At 35.1% G+C, this 21568-nt stretch overlaps 1 protein-coding gene across 6 annotated transcripts in view; it reads left to right on the forward strand.

The window, feature by feature from the left end:
• LOC110109149 (UPF0678 fatty acid-binding protein-like protein At1g79260) overlaps positions 1–16549 on the forward strand; it is a 36413-nt gene extending 19864 nt beyond the window's left edge. Inside the window, exons 3-8 of one of the 6 annotated variants that reach the window (XR_003701474.1) lie at positions 5607–5675; positions 5852–6047; positions 15316–15509; positions 15581–15673; positions 15751–15837; positions 15933–16283. Coding sequence is in view for 1 of the 6 variants with exons in the window: in XM_020840088.2 (XP_020695747.1) it covers positions 5607–5675; positions 5852–5971 (189 nt within the window). In the remaining 5 variants the exon portion in view is untranslated. Of the gene's footprint in view, positions 1–5606; positions 5676–5851; positions 6237–15315; positions 15674–15750; positions 15838–15932; positions 16284–16315 lie in introns of those variants that run through there. The other 5 variants (XR_003701473.1, XR_002304541.2, XR_003701476.1 and 2 more) reach the window with 5 other exon arrangements.
• Positions 16550–21568: the final 5019 nt, after the last annotated feature.

The following is a 21568-nucleotide window of genomic DNA, read 5'->3' on the forward strand; positions in this document are numbered from 1 at the left end:
AATGACATTGTATCTAGGTAAAACATAACTTGCGATGTTGTAATTGCAAGGAAAAATAAATGTATTTTTATAATGTGAATTCCTTACCAAGTTGAATGGAAGGCCAGCTGAGTGAAATATTCTTTCTTTGCAAATTAAATGCTTTCTCCGAAGGACTGTCTATAATAGCTTTTCTTCTTTTAGGTATACAACCCTCCATCCTAAATTGCCCTTTGTTCACTGTGATACTTGGGTACTTAGAAGTGAAATCTCTTTTGGCAGTTGTTTTCAACTCTTCTACTCAACTTTACTCATTTTCTTTTGTAATTCAGCCACTTAGAATGAACTTATTTGTGGGAAAAGTTTAATCCTATGACCAACTATCTTTAATAAATGAGCTTTCACTCTATAGTATGATTCATTGTATGTGACATTATAGTAATTATATTTGAATGAAATATTGCCACCGCCTTCAGAAGTCTTTGCTAATTTCTTCACATGATTCCACAAGAGTTTGTTATCTTCAATGTTGGGCTCTGATGAACCATCACCAATCCCAATTCCAATGCTATTAGAGCTCATTATCTTATGAAAGAATCGAATGATTGATACAAATTGTATGTTCAAAAGTTAGATAATCAACAACTTTAGGGAAGAGTTAAAACAAGGTTTATTCTAAAAACATAAACACTCTAGACTTTAATCTTTGTATGATTTCACCAAAAAATTATTCACTTTATTAACGATACAACACATCACAACAACATATAACATAGCACAACAACATATAACACAACGCAACATAAATAAAACATAATAATTTAAAATAATCAAGAATAGTTATAAACTATTGTAAGTTGGATAAGTTAATAATTGAAATTGTAGAGGAGCGGTAACTTCCAAAATCAACATAAACCTCTAACAACTAAAGGGTAGGAGAACCAAGAGATTTGGAAAGCTGTTGTTCTAAAAAAAATAGTTGTTATTGCAGTTAATAAAAGTGTGATTCTTGTTGTCTCTCTTATACTCCTTTATAATATAAATTCTAGAAATATTTTTTCTTTACAAGTGGCATCAAAATTATCATCCTTATATCATTTTTTCAAGGATGCCTAAATATGGGATTATTTGCTGTAATACTTATGAGCTTTATTCATATACACTCATAATTCAACATGTAATGCGGTATTGCATATAAACGCGTAGCTAGATGCAAGTAAAAGAGTAATTTTGTAAGTAAAAAACATGTAATCCTTCTCCAGTAAAAAGTAAAAACACAATAAATGTTGAACACACAACAAAAAATTAAACCCAAAATGAAAATAAAAGATTAAATAAATTCAAAGAAACTAATAAGAAATCCAATCAACAAAATCTCAACACGCACTTGATTGTTTGCATAATCCTAAAAAATAATCAATTAAAAAAAATTATGTAGCCAACAAAAACCCTAAAAAATAGCAAAATTATGGAATAGCTTTTTCTTTTATCTTGGTTGTCGTTACCCTCACGATAGCTGAAACATTAATCGTAGCCCTGCTCTCGTTCTATAAATGCATGGGGAACGGATGTTCAAAATGCATGAAATAAAAAACAAATAGACGCTCCATCGGCCCGAGAAAATGAAGAAGACATGAAAATATACCTTAAAATAATGACACACACTCCTTCGGCCTACTTGCATATTTTCACCCTCCTCGCCTTCTTGTGTATGCTCGTTGTTTCTTTCTCGCTGCTCGCGTGATGCTCATGAAGATATAGCAAACGACGAAGACGAAGCAGACGACTGAAGATGTCTGCTCCTTCGGCCTTCCTTACTCGCATATCACCTTTCTTTTTGTTGGCTTCTCCTGTAAGCAATGATATATGAAGGCATAATCGAAAGCCCTTGCCCCCGCTCGCGGAAATGAATACCGAATACGGGCGGGCTATTGCTTTATGTAATTAATTATTTTAATTAATTAATAGAATACGTGTGTCTGATATGCGTATTCTTTTTCAATTTAAATATTATTTTAATGGGATACATTTTTTGCCATATCAGACACATATTCGAGCCGTATTGGGCGCATATTCGTGTTTGACATAGCACACCTTCATAAATAGGTGTATTGGTGCATCATAACACTAAAAAAAATGAAATATTTACTCGATGGAGTAGATGTAGGTAGAAACAAATTGTTAAGCTCAAGATCTTGAATACATAAACATGATCAAGTTACTTATTGTCAAGAATTTGATAAGCAATTGATCTTGAGCATTCCCAGGTTATTGGAGCCATGAACAACCCCATTGGGATGTGATTTTGCTGTCTCTCTTGGTTTGGCTAAGTAATCCATGGCACTACTAATTCATGGTGGATGAGTGAATGCTCTACGTATGCTCGTAGAGGAAAAATGGCTTCAACCATTTTATATAGAGTATAGTGAAACCTTAATTAATTTCAATTCTCTATTTGGTGCAAATGGTAAATTTCTTAAAAAACGTAACTTTATGGATCAACCAAACATGAGGTTATGCAATAGCCATTAAGCAATTCCTATATTTAGTACTTCAATTTAGACCAAATCTTTATGATCAAGTGGTCTATGTGGAGGTTGTTTTTCTCAAGGTTAAGAAAATTAGACTAGACATAGAACTGGAACAAAGAGTTTTTGAAGGTTCAATGCTGTGATCATGATTGAACTTGATAACGTAATAAATATAAAATTTATTTAAAAAAAAATTAAATGACATAATAATAATGTAATAATGATATAAAAATATAAATTTTTAACGAAAAAATAAATTGAATTCATACATTAATGATGTTTTTTTTTGTAATTTTAATTTTAAACATCATTAATCTTTAAATTTAATTCACATTTAGTACAAATTTAATTCAAATAAAAGCTTATAAATTTAATATAAATCATTATTAATTAATGTTATATGTTTAGATATTATTTACGCCTATAGATTATGTATTAAATTCACATTACAAATTTATTTTTTCAGTCCGGTTCAATGCAAAAACTGGTTTTATAATGAATCGAATTTGCCATATGACTAGTTGAAGGTTGAACCAATCGAACTGGCTAGGGGTGTCAAAATGTGTTTTCGGGTCGGGTTCGGGTCACATGTGTGAGGATAGCAGAGGGCTCGCATGATGGACACTTGCGGTGGCAGAATCTGCGGTGTGGATTGTGAAGGGTGGAGTCCGGACAACCGGACGCGGGAAGTGCTCAGTGGGATCCCCGGATCATGTTGGATTGAGCTCTGATTTCGAATGCCGAAGTTACAAAGTTCGAATGGACAGTGCGAACCGCGAATGCCGAACAGATAGTGCGAATGCCAGATCTGGCTGGATAGAGCAGTGTTAGTGGAGTTGCTGGATTGCGGAGTTTGGATGCTAGATGATGGAGTTCGAACACTGGATGGAGCTCGTGAGTGTGGGATTGGGATGCACAGGGCTGGTCATTTTGGGTTCATCATGGGTTTCTATGTCAACTCGAACTGACCTGGTTTTATGAACGGGTTGGAATTTGGAACCTGAACCTGACCCGTATGGCAAATGGGTTGATCCAAACCTATAATTTTCTGGGTCGGGACAAATATTTACACCCCTAGAACTGGCTGGTCCATTCCAGTTTTTAAAAGGTTGGTTTTTCTTTTGTTGAAATCGTGATCATATGAAATGATAGTTTAGTAGACAAACATGTTCATCTTAACAAATAACAAGTGGTTTCTATTAATTTAATGAGTTTATTTGATAGATATGTTGATTTGAATAGAAAGTAAAGGTTGAAGTACCTTAGTCTATGTTTTAGGTTCAGAATAAATGGCCTTTATGTTGCTAAATCAAATTTGTTAGGGTTGAAAGGTGCTGGAAGATGGCTTACAGTGGATGGAAACATGCAGGAGACACCATATTCGAGATTATATCCTTAACAAAAGTTGAGCAAAGATTGTAGATTTTTTTTCATTCACGTTATTTATATGTTCCTACCATACAAGAGATTGCCATGTATGCGGAAACTATTAAAAGAATTAAGGGATTAAGTTTATTTTGGCAGTCTTTCAAGTGACCGGAAAGTCTGTCATACCTCGGCATGGTACCACCACTTTGGTAAAAGCGTCATATAGTTTCCCTTTGTCTTATTTTGGGAGGTTCCTTTTGTTGTATGTATGGTGCAGTATACATTAAGCATTTTATGTTATGTGGGACAATGTTTGATGAAATTGAAATGTTGAAATAGGTTAATGTATCTTCATTTTCTTGTATATATCAAGTGCATTTTTCTATAGGAATAATGACTACTAATCAAAACCTATCGCAAACTATATAAGTTAAAAGATCACATTTAAATAAATTATCTTCTCCTTTGTAATTCAAACTTCTAAATCCAGGTTTGGTTTGTGATAAATTTATATGCTATCTATGTTTACTTTGGCTTTCTAATGACCCGGTTAGGAAATTAGATGTATTAGATTTGACTTATGTTAAGAAAGCTATTGGTTGACCCAAAAAGACTTGGTTAGAAAATATGAGAAATGACCTTTTTTTTTTTTTAGGTTTAAATGAGAATTTGACTCTTAACATCATAGTAGGATAAATGTTTGGTATTCTTGTTGTTGTTCTGCTGCTATGTTTACTTTGGCTGTGTTTTTTGAAGTTATTGATGGCTTTTTTAACTTGAATATTGGGGTTAAATGGCTTTTAAGCCATCTAGTTTTTACTGTAGATGTTACAACCTGAGATCTAAACTGGACCTTAATTATGTACATCAGAGGCTTAGATGGATATGAGTTGTATAATTCTCTAATTTTGAGATTGCTAATTTGTTTAAAATATGTGTTGGATACTAAATTTTATTATAAAATTTTAGTTGATCAACTTTTTGCAAAGTTGTGGTCATTGTCTTCATTCTCTATGTTGATCATCCTATTTCAAATCTGCCTGATAACATCAAGAGTTGTGTTGAGCCATTGATTGTCCTTGATGAACTTCATTCTTACTGCCACTACCCTCGAGTTTCTGATATAAATCTGCCCATCCTATTTAGATCATCGTTGGCATAGTCATTTGATTCAAATCTCTTTCAATATCAATATGCGTCATATGGTCTTCATTGTTTCCTCCATTATTACATGCACTCATCCCTTCACAAGGATCATAACCAAAACGCATAAAAGATGTTTTTCCTGCATTTTATAGGAAAAAGGAGGTTATTTTCCATCATGTGTTGCATTCGTCTCCAGCCATGCTCCATTATAAGATAATTCTTATATTCAGATGTCAGACTTTTAAATTAGCAAATAGTCTTCATATATTTATCAGTTATGTTACGTGCTTGAGGTAACAATCAAATTCTCAATATTAGAAGCATTAATTCCATTTGTTGCTTTGCATTAAATTTTGAGAAGATTGAAGTCTCAAGGTGTAAGGGATGGTGTTGAGAGGAAGAATTTACCTGTTTTCGTTATGGATTATTTTTTTTGCATGCTTTATGAAGTTATCAAATTCATGAGTTTTGGAATATTTTTCAAGTAGGCCAGTTTGTAGCAGAAGCTTTTAGCATTGTTGTCTTCCCTCTTAACAATAGTGCTGGCCTGTGGTTTGATCTGCACTTCCTCTCAATCTGCAGAAGGGTTCATACGATGCTGAAAACAAGATTATCATGCTGCAAAGTGAGCTTGTTGGAAATGCATCAAAGGTAGCTTGTTGGAAATGCATCGAAAGTGAATTCTTAGCTTTGTTTTTTATTTCCAGACTTCTAACTGTGCCAGAATCGAAAGCTCATCCTAGTAAAAAAATGCCTTAATTCTTTTGAAATTGGACCTGGAGGTAAATTCTTATACTTTAAGAAGCATTATTTCCCTATACTCGCAGGTGAAGGAAATAACCCGAGCCTTCAAGGTAGTGAATGACGAGCTATCATATGTTGTTCAGATGGCAACAAACATTACCAGTCTTCAGCCTCATCTTAAAGCTTTGCTCCGGAAGGTTTGAAATATTTATCCATATTTAAACTTGATACACGGGGTGCAAAAATGAGTCATGCAACAAGCATTACTATTGCTGTAATGTAAGTATCGTTGTATTTTATTTACTTATCAATAAGCTTAACTGGAAGATTACAACTATTTTGTTTAAGTAGAAGCTTATCATAAATGGCCAACCAACAGTATCCTATACTGAATCCGTAGACAGGATTGAAATCCAGCAGTACTGTTTTCCTTGCATTGAACAATGTTAAATAGGTTTCATTTGGTTAGCATCAAAGGTGTAAAATACTATCGGCTATTCCTCACCACTGAAATTGGCATTAGAATTCGTAGAGCATAGAAAACAGGTAATAGGCAGAAATCCTTTTACTCACATTTATAGCTTTTAGTAAATCTATTACAATATAACCATTGCCTTAAAATTAATAAATAATTTATATAAGCTACTGTGTTTCTTTCTAAAGATATGAATTGTTGGAGACCTACGGGTATTTTGACTATGTGCACAACCTGATAGGCCTTGTATTACAAAGACAATTTTTTTTGGGAGGAATTGAGAGCATAGCTCTTTATGTTGATTCAAAATGAGAGTACAAGTGTGGCGTTAGCACCATAGGAAACCTAAACAAAAAATACATTTATTATGGTCAAAATATTAAAACAGAAAAGAATAGGAAATTACATTAATAATGTGTTCAACGCTCAGTACAAGGATGTAAGAGCACATATATTGATGTTTTCTTAGGCCCACCGATCGGTTGCACAAAATGAGATGAGATTGGTTGATCAGTGTGTCCAAGTCTGCAGTGAATGGAAAACTATTATCATTGCTTCGATTGTTGATATATCTCGACGAAGCTTCTAAGCCCAAGCATCATAAGTCTTCTGTAAGCATCAAAAGAATATTCACCCGATGAGTTCAAAGTGAATATCACGTATAAAACTACCAAAAAATAGTACTCTAGTAGTGATGCCTATGTTGCACCGATACACCTATTTATGAAGGCATGCTGTATCCGATACACGGATACGCTTCCGATACTCCACTGATACGTGTCGGATACGCCAAAGACGTATCCAATTAAAATACTATTTAATTTCAAAAGGACATTCGTATCCGATACACGTGTCCGTTGAAAAACAAAAAGAAATCCGAAAAAAAAAGATGTGTCGTTTTTACTTCCGCGGCTGCGAGCAGATTTCTCTCATTTCCGAGATGGATTTGAGTCTCTTGATGATATGAGAATATTAGAAATTACTAATCTTTCACTTGATGAGCCTGAATTAAAAGCTATAATATTTATTGAAGTGTATATAGAAGTTCAAAGACAAACCACTGAAGGAGCTAATCATATCATTCCTTCTATTGAATAGTTGAAACTTTACGTGCTAGACAATTTATGTTTATGCTTTTGTTGTTGTACTAGACATTTAATGCTTCTTATATTTGATATTATAAGCTACAAGGCTACAAATGATGTTGTTGTCATTTTTTTTGTAATTTCAAATATTATGCTTTGATTGCTTTCTTAATTTTTATATATGATTTATAAATTATGATGCCGTGTCCGCGCCATACCCGTATCCTGTATTTTTAAGAATTGACGTGTCCCGTACGTGTCGCCGTATCCGTATCGGTGCAACATAGAGTGATGCAGAGGGCAATCGAACCAAAAAGGAAAGAATCAAACCAGTTTAGTAAACATTCAAGTTAGCACTGGATGTGGCAAAATATTTAGAAAAATATCATTCTATTTAGTTGAGCTCTTCAATCTGCAATTTTTTATTTTCAGGGCATTCTTGCATGCTTTAGATTCATTGTTTTGTGCTAGTAATATTCCCAACTTATCTTCTAGGATTTCTCTCCCTCCATATGTGATAAACAAAACAATGAATCTAAAGCAGGTAAATTTTTTTTTGCATCTTTGATGAACAATTTATGTCATCAATGAATTCGAGTAGTTGAGAATAGAAATATGTTCATTCAAGGGTGAATGGTTTTAAGGATTGTAATAGTGGTTGAACAAATGAAAAATAGGTGAATAATAGATTCATTTTCTTTATTACACAGATAGCACTTACTGTCACTAGGACTATTTCTTAAGGACAGCTGTTTTGAACCCATTATTAATAGCCAATCCTGAACAAATTTAAAAAAACAAAGCATACTTCTTGTGCCAAATCAGCTTCCACCAAATGACTTTTGAATGTTAAGCATACAGGCTCACAATGAAGTTTCTTATAGAAGGATTGCAATACCATTCCATATAAGCTGATTGGTCCCCTGAGAGCGGGGAGTAGGCAAGATGGTGTGGTGTAGAGATTGAAATGGCGTAGGGAGAGGTTGCAGCTTGACCTCAGGGCTGCAAAAGAAGGGAGACCATAAATGGAGTGCTTAAACTGTCAGCTAAAGTTTTGTCAATTATCTAAGGATCTTAAAACAAGGAGAAAGGATTTCCATTTGCAATAGTAGAGGTTATGCTCGAGGCAAGAGAGAGCTGAGGAGTGCAGTATTTCCAAAAAGGAGAGGTTTCAAGATCAAGGGGTCTCCAAAGGGATAAGTATTAGCTGTTCAACCATTTAGTAAGTAAAGTTTTGTTATCATGAAGCACCCAAATGAGTTTGCTTCTGAAAGCATTAGCTAGGTCAGAAATAGACGGATGTCACAAACCACCGTACTCCCTAGGCTTGCATATATTAACACAATATATTATATGCATTTTGTTGGCATGTGGGTTTTCAAATAAGACAAATTTGGTACATTATTTACTGATGTATTTGATAACTAAAATGGACAGACGAGCTCCGCCGCAAGAACGAGGCTTAAACTGATCACATGGTCTCTGAAATCACCATCGTTCACCTGTAACAGATGAAACAGATCACAAGCGCATTTGTATACACAAAATCCTATAAATACTCATGTACATCAAGCAATAATGAAATGAGAATAATGAGTATGCTGATTCATTCATACGCTACAGCTTTTAAATAATTCTCTTCTTCTTTGTCATTTTCTTTATGGTATCAGAGCCCAGACCTTAGTGAATACTGAAGATCACAGTGAGAGGTAAGAAATCTAAATACTTCTCATGGCCCAATCCTCTTCTTCCCAAATAGGAAACCCATCGACTGATCCACCAGTAGACTCAAGCACTATACCTGCATCCTTGAAATTTGTCATTTCAAATATTAAAATCATAGTGCCCACCTCATTATCAAATGATAATTACCCTATATGGAGATCCCAAGTAACCAAACTACTCAAAGCAAATGGTTGTGCCACTTTCATAGACACAACTATTTACCCACCACCCTGTCCCCAACAAACATCTGATGGGCTAACCATCACAAATCCCAAATATACCGAATGGGTTCTGATTGATCAGAACCTAGTAGCAGCCCATTGCTCCACTTTAACTCCATCCATACTACCATACGTTCTTCCCCTGGACTCATCCGCAGGCATCTGGACCACTGTTGAAAGACGATTGCAATCGTCCAATAGATAAAGAGTTATTCAACTCAAAAATGAATTACATAATTTTTCAATGAAACAACACACCATGGCTGAATACTTAAATGAAATCAAGACTCTGGTAGATAAAATAGCAGTAGCACGAGCCACCATCAACAAAAAGGATATAATCCTTTACACACTTAATGGTATACCACCAACCTACCATTCATTCAAAAGCACCATCTGCACCATGGTGCAACTACTATGTCTAGATGACTTATACGCATTTTTGATTAGTGAAGAAATCAATCTCAACGCTAAAGCAGCTAAACATTATAACCTTCCTGATCAGAACACAACATTATACTTTACCATAGGCAGAGGACGAAGAGGCAGAGGCTGCTTCACACCACAAAATGTCCATCCCACCATCCAACTGCTCCAATGTGTCAAATCTACAATAAGAAGGGACATTCAGCAACAAATTGCTGGCAAAGATTCAACATAAATTACACCCCTCCATAAAAAAATTCAATACATCTCTCACAGCCACCAATGACAACCCTAATCCGGATTGGTAGTTAGATTATGGTGCAACATCTTATCTCACCAATGAGATCAACAGCCTTACACTTGGTGATCCATTACCATACAATGGAACAGACAACATACTCATTGGAGATGGAAGCACATTACCTATAACACACACTGGAGCTGGACTTCTACTAACCCCTAACCGTAAGCTTCAATTACCTCAACTTCTTCATATCCCAACACTATTTCACAATCTTCTTTCTATTTATCATCTAACCAAAGACAGTAATATTTCCATTTCATTTGATGCTTATGGTTTCACTGTCAAGGATATCAAGACAAACGAAACCTTACTATAGGGTCCAAGCCGTAATGGGCTCTATCCAATCCCAGCTTACCCAAGCATCCCTCAACAATACGCCTCCTCAATAATAAACAATCACCAAGCTACAGCCGTAAGGCACAACAGAGTTGGACATCCCCACACCCGAACCATGGGAACCATCTCCAACACCAACAAACAACTCAACATACCTATCTTCTCTGCTTTATGTCCAGCATGTAAGGTCGCTAAAGGCCATAAACTACAATTTTCTATTTCTATTTCCCACTCTAAACTACCATTAGAACTTGTCCACTTAGATATATAGGGTCCTTCCCCAATCACCCACATCAGGGGTTTCGTTACTATGTCATTTTTATAGATGAGTTTTCCCATTTCGTATTGATTATTTTCATGACGTGTAAATTAGAAGTACCATCTATTTTCATCACATTTCACACCATGATCGAAAAACAAATACCATACAAAATCAAACAATTTCGATCAGATAGAGGAACAAAATATGTATACAGAACCTTACAAGCATATCTACAAAAAATAAGGCATTATTCACCAAATTTCATGTCCCTACATCCCAGAACAGAATGACATTGCTGAAAGGAAGCATAGACACCTCATTGAAACAACAAGAATCTTATTAAACACAGCTTCAATACCTTACTCTTACTGGCCAGATGTAGTAATCACAGCCTCCTACCTAATCAACATGCTTCCATCCCATACGAATCACAACAAATTCCCATTATAGATTCTATACAATAAAACCCCTGACTACACCATTATAAGAACCTTCGAATGTGTTTGCTTCCCGTGGATTCCTCCACACAACATGCATAAATTGGCTCCCAAAGCTTCCTCATGCATCTTTTTGGGATACTCCACATCTCATAAAGGATATAAATGCCTCAACCCAACCACAAACCATATAACCATTTCAAGGCAAGTAACCTTCCATTACACCACATTCCCATTTGCCCAAGCCACAATAACTCAAACATCCCAAACTATCATCCCAGCAAACCCTTTGCTCTTTAAACCCACCACCCAATCTACTACCATACCACTCACTCAAAATCCTGAACCACAAAACACCACTCCCACCACTCATTCATCTAACACCACCACACCAGCAGATACCTCCACCTCAGAATCATCCACATCAACACCCTACCCGCCCAAACCGCCACCAGTATCAACCCACCCAATGATAACAAGGTTCAAAATTGGATCCCTCAAACCAAAAACAATCCTAAACCTTTTACAATAACATTCCTAAACTCAAGATAACCAAACCCAAGATCCAACCACATGTCAGGAGGCATCCAAACACCAACACTGGAGACAAGCAATGACCACCGAATTTCTGGCATTACAACAACAAGCAACATGGACTTTGGTTCCACCCCCGATCAACACTCCCATTCTTTGCTGCAAATGGACATACAAAACCAAATACACTCCAATGGATCCATAGCAAGATACAAGGCTCGATTGGTAGCCAAGTTCATTTGCAGCGAAGTCCTATCTTGAAACATTTAGTCCAATATCCAAGTCCTCAACCATCCAGATATTACTCACAATTGCTTTTAACACAAATTGGGAAGTCCTCCAGCTAGATGTGGCTAATGCCTTCTTACACGGAAAATTGACAGATACTATATATATGAGACAATCTCAAGGATATGAGGACAATCAACATCGACGACATCTTGCTCACAGGTAACAACATCTCAAGCATCATAATGAAACTACATAACACATTTTCTATGAAACATTTAGGCACAACCAATAATTTTCTTGGCATCAACATCACAACCCATGACAAATCTCTATTTCTCTCTAAAACTCATTATGCCTCATCTATTCTTAACATAGTAGGACTCAACCTTTGTAAACCACTATCAAACCCCTCATGTACAAATCCACCACAAAACATACCTCCCGACCCCATCCTCACCGACCCTCACACATGCAGACAACTCACCGGATCTCTACAATTCCTCACCATCACAAGACCAGACATTGCATATCAAGTAAACCTACTATGTCAACACATGCACAACCCGCAACCATATCATGCATACCTCCTCAAAAGGTTAATCGGGTACATCAAAAGCACGATCGACTATGGTATACCGATTTCCTTGGGAGACTTCAACTTCACTCATACTCAGACGCAGTCTGGGCGAGTGAGACAGAGACAAGGAAATCCACATCAGGATATTGCTCATTCCTCGGCAACACACTGATCTCATGGAGCGTCAAGAAACAACATACCATTGCAAGATCATCCACGGAGGCAGAATACAGAGCCCTGGCTACAGTTATCACAGACAACATATGGCTACGCTAGTTGCTACAAGATTTTAAAGTACCTATATTGCAACCGACGGATCTTCAATGCGACAACATTTCAACCATAGCACTAGCCTACAATCTCGTCTTCCATGCAAGGACGAAACGAAGAAATCGACCATCGCTTCATTCGACACCAGATCCACTCGAACATCATACGAGTTCATTCGATTAGCACCCAAGATCAGGTAGCCGACATCCTCTCAAACCTCTCTCCATTACGTGCTTCCATCTGCTTCGCGCCAAGATGAGAGTTCACAAGAATCCCTCAGCTTTAGGGGGGATAAAAAATACAGATAAGCTCCGCCGCAAGAACGAGGTTTAAACTGATCACATGGCCTCTGAAATCACCACCGTTCACCTCTAACATATGAAACAAATCACAGCCGCATATGTATACATAGAATCCTATAAATACCCATGTACATCAGGCAATAATGAAATGAGAATAATGAGTATGTTGAGTCATTCATACGCTACAACTTTTCAATAATCCTCTTCTTCTTTGTCATTTTCTTTAATAACACCTTTATGAACAAGAATAGATTTTACCCAATAAGCAATAAGACCCTAAATAGAAAATTTAAGTAATTAGAACCTGCTAGCCATAGATAGAAATTTGGCTTTCCAACCATCAAGCATAGAATGGATATTTTCAAGAAGGGTTAGCAGGTCGGTCAATTTCGATCTATAGGCAATGAGAGGCAGCCCCAGGTAGCTAAAGTTAAGATGGGCAATGTTAAAATCAATCAATGTTGCAGGGTTGGCTTGGTTAGGAACACTTTTAAGAAAACAAATTCTGCTCTTTGTGGGGTTAGCCTCTAGATTTGTGGCCCATTTAAAACGGTAGAGGATTTGATTTTGATTTTGTTTAGGGGACTATCCTTTGAAAAAATTTTTTTAGTAGAAAGCTGCCTTAAAAAGTTGTAAGAAAGTTGTACCAAATGAAGCTTTAATACAACAATGTTATGGTAGGATGCCTTGCCAAAAACAATAACATCATTAGTATCTCGTAGGTGAGAGAGCAGATCTTGCCCAAGTGGGAGGAGATACTGTTGAAAGTGCCATAAGCATAGAGAGAGCAGGTCTTGCCCAAGTGGTTGGAGACGCAAGCCATATCATTACTTATTTGGATAGATGAAAAAATTGTAGGCGCTCTTTACATAAATACGATTGGGAGTATCTTTTTTGTGAGACATGGGTCGTTAAACATGTGCTTTAAAACAATGGCTTGAAGCAATGAAATGGTTAAAATAATTAGGTTCAATTCAACTTGTTAAGATTGAAAACACATAATATCATGCAACTAAAATTATGATCAATTTTCTTAATTAAGATAATAGTGACATAATTAAACATTATTAACAAATTCAATAAATGTATAAGAAATTTAGGATCATATGGATTTGCCATGGTCATAAGTTATCAAGTTCATTAAAATTACAAATTTATGCATGTGATTAGAAATAATATAATAAATTAATTTTGTTTCTTATATTATTAAATTAGGAATATTTTAAGTTACATAAATTCTCAAAATAAAATAAAATTTTTCTAACTTCAAAATATTTTTTTAGTAAGCATAATTAAAATTTAATCAATTTTAATTTTGTGGTCATTATTTTGGAGATTATAGAAATTTCTACTAAATTAATATGAAATGGGAAACATCAAAACACACTCACTAGACTATTAAATTTTAGAATCTTGAACTTAAACTGAGTTTTTTCATGAATTGTAGTTGTACATCTTTAGTTTTTTCAAGAAGCGGGAGAATGACTTGAGGCGGTAGGGGTGTGTTTTTCCCCATAGTTGAAGGCCTCTCTCGCTAGCTGGTTTTCACTGGATCCCGCACAAGCAAGCTCACGAGATCCCCCTCTCTCCCTAGCTCTCTTTTTCAACCAGCCTCAGCAAAACCCAAGCCACCCTTGCCCTGTTCCTCTTGTTCGCACACCCCAGATCGGACAGCTCTCTTCTCTCTTGTGCGACCGAACCGGCAAAGAGCCCGTGCCCTAGTCAGTCCTGCTCGAGATCCCATTCATGATCCCTCTGCTTCCTCTCTCTCTCTCTCTCTCAAACGAGCTAAGAAGGTTGTATCAAGGGGTGGGTCCAGTAGAGGATTTGAAACCCCTTATAGTCCAATCCACCCAAATTCTACTTGTGGAGCAAACTTAAAGAGGAGAATGAGTGCAGTGGCACACAACAATCACCATGTCATTTTACTTGTGAGCATATTCATACTCCAAATGATTGGATATTGCTCATAGGTTTGATTTAATCATTTCTTTGAATAAGTAATTGTGTAATTATTTTTATGATGTGTTATGTACAGACGAGCAGGGTGTACCTGTATGTCGTAGGGGGCACACCACATGCATTGTCATACATAAAATGCCGCCATGTACACGTGTTCATGTAGAGGTGAATGAGAATAATGTGTCAAGCAACATTTTAGAGTCTGCTTTATTAGGATCATATCTAGGTGTCATTGCTAGAGATCCTGTACTGGCACCTATATCTTTCCCAGATTAGAGAAATAAGGGTTGGAGCTATTTAATAAAAAAATATTAGCTGAAGTCGAGGTAAGAAAAATATTAATTAAGTTTTAATATTAAGGTTTAAGTTATGAGTAATAAAATATTTCTTTATATTACAGTCAAAGTTTTCATTTCCTGGACATATATGTCACTGGATTCTTCAATCCATTGGAGTTAAGTGCCGTAACCATAAGACTAATTTAAAATCTGAGCATTGGGATAGTCGTCCTATCGAGGAGTCTATTCCAGCTGGTGTTGATGCAGCACAGTGGTGTGTCAGCTAGTCACCAAGTTGTCGCAACAAAAAGACAAGGTTAGTACCATCATCATATTTAATTATATATAGTTTACAAATCAACATGGAGTTAGATTCATATGTAACAGAAGACAGTCTCCATAAATGCTACAAATGCAAATAAACAGACTTGTCCTCACACTATAGGGCGTGTGAGTTCTATTCTCAAGCAACAATAGATGGTATATATCTAGATTTATATAAATTTTATATTCACATTTACTAAATAATTACTTAATGATCAAATTTATTGTTATAGGCTATCAAGGATAGATTACTATTACGGAGAATGAACATATTACACAAAAATGACACCTGGTCATCTGAAGATGCTAAACAGAGATGGGTAATTTTAGTCTAGCTATAAATTTTTTTATACGTAATTCATTATTATTTTTTGTTTACTTAAAATAAAAGTTAACTAAATTTATTATAACATAGATATAAGCTTGCGATCTTTTGGCTGAGGATGGCTGACACCAAAGGATGGGAATGTGGTGGCTAACAAAATGGTGTTCAGTATAGTTATGGGACATGAATACTCAGGCAGAGTCAGAACCCAATGGTTCGGCGTCACTCATACACGATATTTTTCTCATAGCATAAGCGGGGGCAGGAGTAGTGATGGAAGCAGTTTAAGTCAAATAGTAAATCTAAGAGCGGAGGTCAACTCATTATGTACTGAAATGAGGGAATTCATGCAACAATTTCAAATGCAGCATCCACCTGAAGGAAGCTCACAAATGTTATGTAAAATTTCACATTCTAATTTTAATGTTGGTCATTTGAATACTAATATTTTACAATCTTGTTATAATTGATAGGGTGGCAATGAAACTTCTTCTGAAATATGATGTTATGGGAAAGAGAAAGACAATTTGAAGATAACCCATATTTGTGCAAATTGTTTTGAAGTACATGCTGGTATGAAAGTCTGTTTTTTTGGAATGTTGCTCAGAGTTTTGGTGTTGTAGGTTAAGAAACATGAATGATGGACGCTCTTCTCTTTTTGACGTATCAATGGCTTAAAAAGTTTCACTGGAGATTATCTGGTGTTATTTCTATTTTTTGATGGCTATTACTTGATTGATTTAAGAACTTTTCACATCTCTTATATATACTTTATACATTAAGGTTTTGTAAGTTATATATGTGGAGGAACTCCTCCCTCTTCAGTACTTGAATCTCTTTGAGAAACTGATGATTTTGACAATTCTAATTATAATTTTTTTATTGAAAAACATAAACAAGATATAACAAAAAATAATTATTTTAAATGAAACATATATCTGAATTGCTACAGATATCTTTTAATAATAATATAATTGTATTAAAGGAAGCTGATCTTTAAAATTTCGTGACAGAAGTTGCCAACAATATATCTCTTATAATGCAGGAAAGCATCTGGTTGAATTATGCAAGGCTAAATACCCTATATATACATCTGTCAAATCCGTATACGATCACTTGATTATTAATTCCTTGAATACTCAACACCTAAAATCTGAGCTTTCTCAAACAAATAAACGATCTCTATTGTCTTCCAATATGATATTATCACCGAAATGTTAGTATATTGCCATTTATTTAGATCTTCCAAATGTTACTTTCAATGGATAGTTTGCCATTTAATTGTTTCTTAAGAACCACAAACATATTTGTGGGTGGTTTTCAACGTGTTTACTTGCATGCACTTATTTTACATTTGAAAGTTTTTCTTGGGCTCAATATTATGATTCAAATATTTGGTCAATGTCTTTTGATCGTTTGTACGTAGAGATAAGTTGTTGATAAATATTTATATCATATCAATTTTAAATAATTAGTTGCTGATGTATATGTATATTGGATCACATATGCATGCTTGTTTTGTTTTGTTTTTTCTTTTAGATACAAAACAATTATGGCAGTTATAATTGCCATAATTATACATATTTGTAGCGGTTAAAACAACCACAATTTTGGAATCAGTTTATTTTGAACATATTATAGACGGTTATAATTGTTTCAAATCTATAGGTTTGCACAGGTTATAACCGCTGCAAAAACTATCGCTTAGTCGAAAGTATCCTTTCGGTCCATAAACCGCTCTGGAATGTTGTTGCAGTGTATAGAAATTACAGCGGGGCTGCAACGGTTTTGAAACCGCTGCAAAGAAACTAGTGGCAGTTATAACCACCAGGATAACTCCAAAAAAGTGTTGCGATGGCCTTATATATAGGTTTAAAAGATTCATATTCGTGTTATCGTGTTAATTTGATTGTATTGATAAAAAAAAATTATATGATTCATATAATAAATGAGTTAGAAGAGACAAGTTCAGGTCAAATATTTTGACCCATTTAACAAATTAGTCTCTAGTTTGATTCAAGCATATTCAATTCGACTCAACTTCATATCAAATTCAAATTTGACCCGACAATTCAATTAACACCCCTAAGATAAATTTATTCTCACACTGGTTGATGAAAAAAGTAGCTCAAACACATTACGACTATCTAAATCGGGTCACAGGTCGGGTTTGGGTTCAACCCGGAATTGACTCGATACTTGTTGACCCGACCCGAACCCTACCCGTTTTTAAAAACAGGTCACTTTCTCAAACTCTAACCCATCTTGCTTAGGATCTGGTTCAACTTGACACGACCTCCCAAGTGCCAACCCTGTGCATGCGTTCTTCGTCAAAGGAGGTGTTGCTACTGTTGAATAAACCGGAAGGAACATCGTTGAAGGTGGCGTTGGCTAGTTTCGCAACTCGCGGCTGTGAGCTGCTTCAGGCGGCGGCAAGTTGCCAAATGACGGTGGTGGCGATGCAAAGATTATGGCGAGTTGGATATTTGTTTTTTGGGCCACAACGAGCATCTTATATGTAGTTTCTATAACACGCAAGACCTACAAGTACTTTTATCCTTCAACATGAAAAAAAAGTATAAACATCCTCTAACTCTAGGAATTTAAGGGTGCATTTAGGACGGATGCAGTTGTCGCTAAAGCAGTTGTGATGTTGATGCACAGAAAGTTATTTTCTGATGTTGCTGTATAAAAATCAATATATTTTGTTTAGGAAGTATAACAGTTTATCAGTTGTGATATAGTTGGATGAGCATAAATTACTTTGATACACTTATATATATATTTAGATGAGAATAAAATTATAGTAAAACTTCATGAGCCAAATATTAAGAGTCAAATTATCATTCAAATCAAATTAAAAAGTGGAGTTAAAAAAAGAAACAAGGAATGACAAACCCAAAAATTCCAACAATGGGGAATTTACGACATTTTTTCCCTTCAAAACCGCGGAACGTAGCTGATCGAGGGAGGTACTGAAAGGTCGTGGGAAGCAGTGACGGGCCGCAAAAATTTTCCTAACCCGGTTCTTACGCAATTCCTCAAATCCACATTTAATAATTTTTTATGTAGCAAAGCAATATGGAAGCCATCCCAAATGGAACCTAAGTCATCCTCGTAAAAGCAATTGAAATTGATGATGCCTATTAATGAAAATTATATTATATGATCATAAAAAGGAAGAAATAATGCCTAACTTATTTCATGATAATATATGGCAGTCAAATAGGCAAAATTTTAAAAAGCGGATGAGTTATTAAAATTAGCATAAGGAGCGTAACTAGAGAATAATTTTAAAAGAATTATAATTGTCAAAATATTTTGGCACATTTTGAATGCGTCAAAATATTTGGCACATTCTATATGCGCCATAATATTTGACACATTCAACTTGTGAGAGAGAGAGACTATGATGCATCGACACGGACACGAGACACGACATTTTTTAAAAATATAGGACACGAGTGCGGCGTGGACACGGCATAATAATTTTTTAATATAATATATAGAAATTAAGGTAACATTATATTAAAAATGGCGAGCAATATTAAATTAAAGTTATGATAACTTGTTTAGCTTATTACATAAAGATGTTTAGTACAAAAATGTCTAGTACAACCATAAAAATATAAGCAAAAAATTATTTAGTAGAACCACAAAAATAAACATTGGGCACTTCTCTGTAACGATTATGAAATTAATGAGTGGTCTTCTTTGAGGATCAGTCCAACCATCACACATAAAAGTGACTCCTTTTTCTTTCCACACACCTTTTGTTGGTTCAAGCAATGTTTCAATATGTGCTTTTTCCCTTTCCAATAATTTTGATCTTAATGCATTGTAGTCAGGTGGAACATAACTTGCAAGGTTGTTATTACATACAAAAGTGAATGTATTTTTGTAATGAGGATTTCTTGCAAGGTTGAAAGGAAGTCCAGCTGAAAAAAACATCCTTGCAATTTCACCTTCCAATTCTTCTCACAGTTGTATGTTAAAAGCCTTCTCTAAAGCACTACTTGCAACTCCTTTTCTTTTCTTTGAATCATATCCTTCACTTCTATATGATAATGAATGATCAACTCTAACGTATGAGGAAGAATTGTGGGATGAACCATGGGTAGATGGCAAAGATATCTCTTTAGGAAGTGCCCTTTTGATCCTATATTCAGCTTCATCAACTTAACTATTCAATTCAATCAACTGTGACGTAGTAATCTTAGGACACATTTTAATTCCATGGCCAGAAATCTTAAGAAGATGTGCTTTCACCCTAGAATAAGATCATTTGTAGGTGCCACCACAGTAATTGCATTTAAATGACACATTCCCTCCTTCAAAAGTTTTTCCTAACTTTATAACATAATCCATAATAGCTTATCAAGTTCTACAGATGGCTCTTTTGAACCACTCCCACCAGTACTAGAGCTCATTTTAATTTTAAAATCACTGGTAAAGTAGAAGAAATAAATACTTATAGTAAAACAATTAAAAATTGTCAAACAAAGTTAACAAATAATTAAATAACTATTGCATCATGCGTTATGACTATCTGACTAAAAATAATTAAAAATTTGCAACTATGCCGGGGATCCAAGGGGGCGCTGCCCCCCGGCGGGGTTCGATAAAAGCGCATTAAAAACGCAGCAAATGCGCAGCAAAAGCGAAGTGAAAACGCAACAAAAACGCAGTTAAAACACAACAAAAGCGCACTTAATGCGCAGTGAAAGCACAACAAAAGCGTAGTTAAAGCGCTTTAAATAAATAAATTTTTATTGTAAGAATAATTTTAATCCAAAACAAATAAAATATTTTTTAAACAATATGCTTTTCTGATCACAAATATACATAATCATTGATAAATAAAGAGAAATGGCGAATGGAGAAAAAAATCACGAAATCAACTTACATGTTTGAAAAATTTTCTGCGGATTGGCATCGACTTCCCTTAGCTACGCCCAGAAACTGAGGATGACTAGTTGCTTATGGTTGTAAGGGGAGACCAAGGGTGCGATCTCCAGTCGTCTGCTGCTCGCCTCAATCGCTTGGGAAGACCACAAATATGAATAAGAATACGGAGTTAAGGAGAAGATGAAGATTCGGGTGTGAACCGGCTAATATGAAATAGCGGGATTAGATTTTTTTATTTATTTAATTATATAATAGTGTCCGACATGCGTGTACGGTTTAATTTTTTTTTTTAAATGGGACACACTAGTGACGTGTCCGACACGTTTCCTCGCCATGTCGGATGCGTGTCCGTAACCAACACGTGTCCGACACTGCATACCCTTTTAAAACGAAGTGTTGGTGCATCAGAGGAGAGAGAGAGAGAGAGGAAGGAAGAGGGAGATGATAGGAGAGTATTTTTTTATATAATATTATACTTTTTGTATGTAATATTATTTAAATATTATTTTTATATATTATTATTTAAATATCATTTATAAAATATTACTTAAATATTATATAAAAAATTTAAATTTAAATTATTAATGATAATTATTTATTTTAATTAATTTTTATAATTAATTAGTAATATTTAAAATATTATTTAAAAATTATATTTAAATAATATTAAATAAAAAAATACTCTCCCTCCCTCTCTTTCTCATAGTCTCTCCCATCTCTCTCTCATGTTGAATGTGTCAATGTTTTGACGATTATGCTTCTTTTTAAATTATTCACCAATTATGTTCCATTCGTTAATTTCATTTGCTCCATAAAAT

Source organism: Dendrobium catenatum, unplaced genomic scaffold (assembly GCF_001605985.2).
Source record: "Dendrobium catenatum unplaced genomic scaffold, ASM160598v2 fragScaff_scaffold_86, whole genome shotgun sequence".
Taxonomy (NCBI): domain Eukaryota; kingdom Viridiplantae; phylum Streptophyta; class Magnoliopsida; order Asparagales; family Orchidaceae; genus Dendrobium; species Dendrobium catenatum.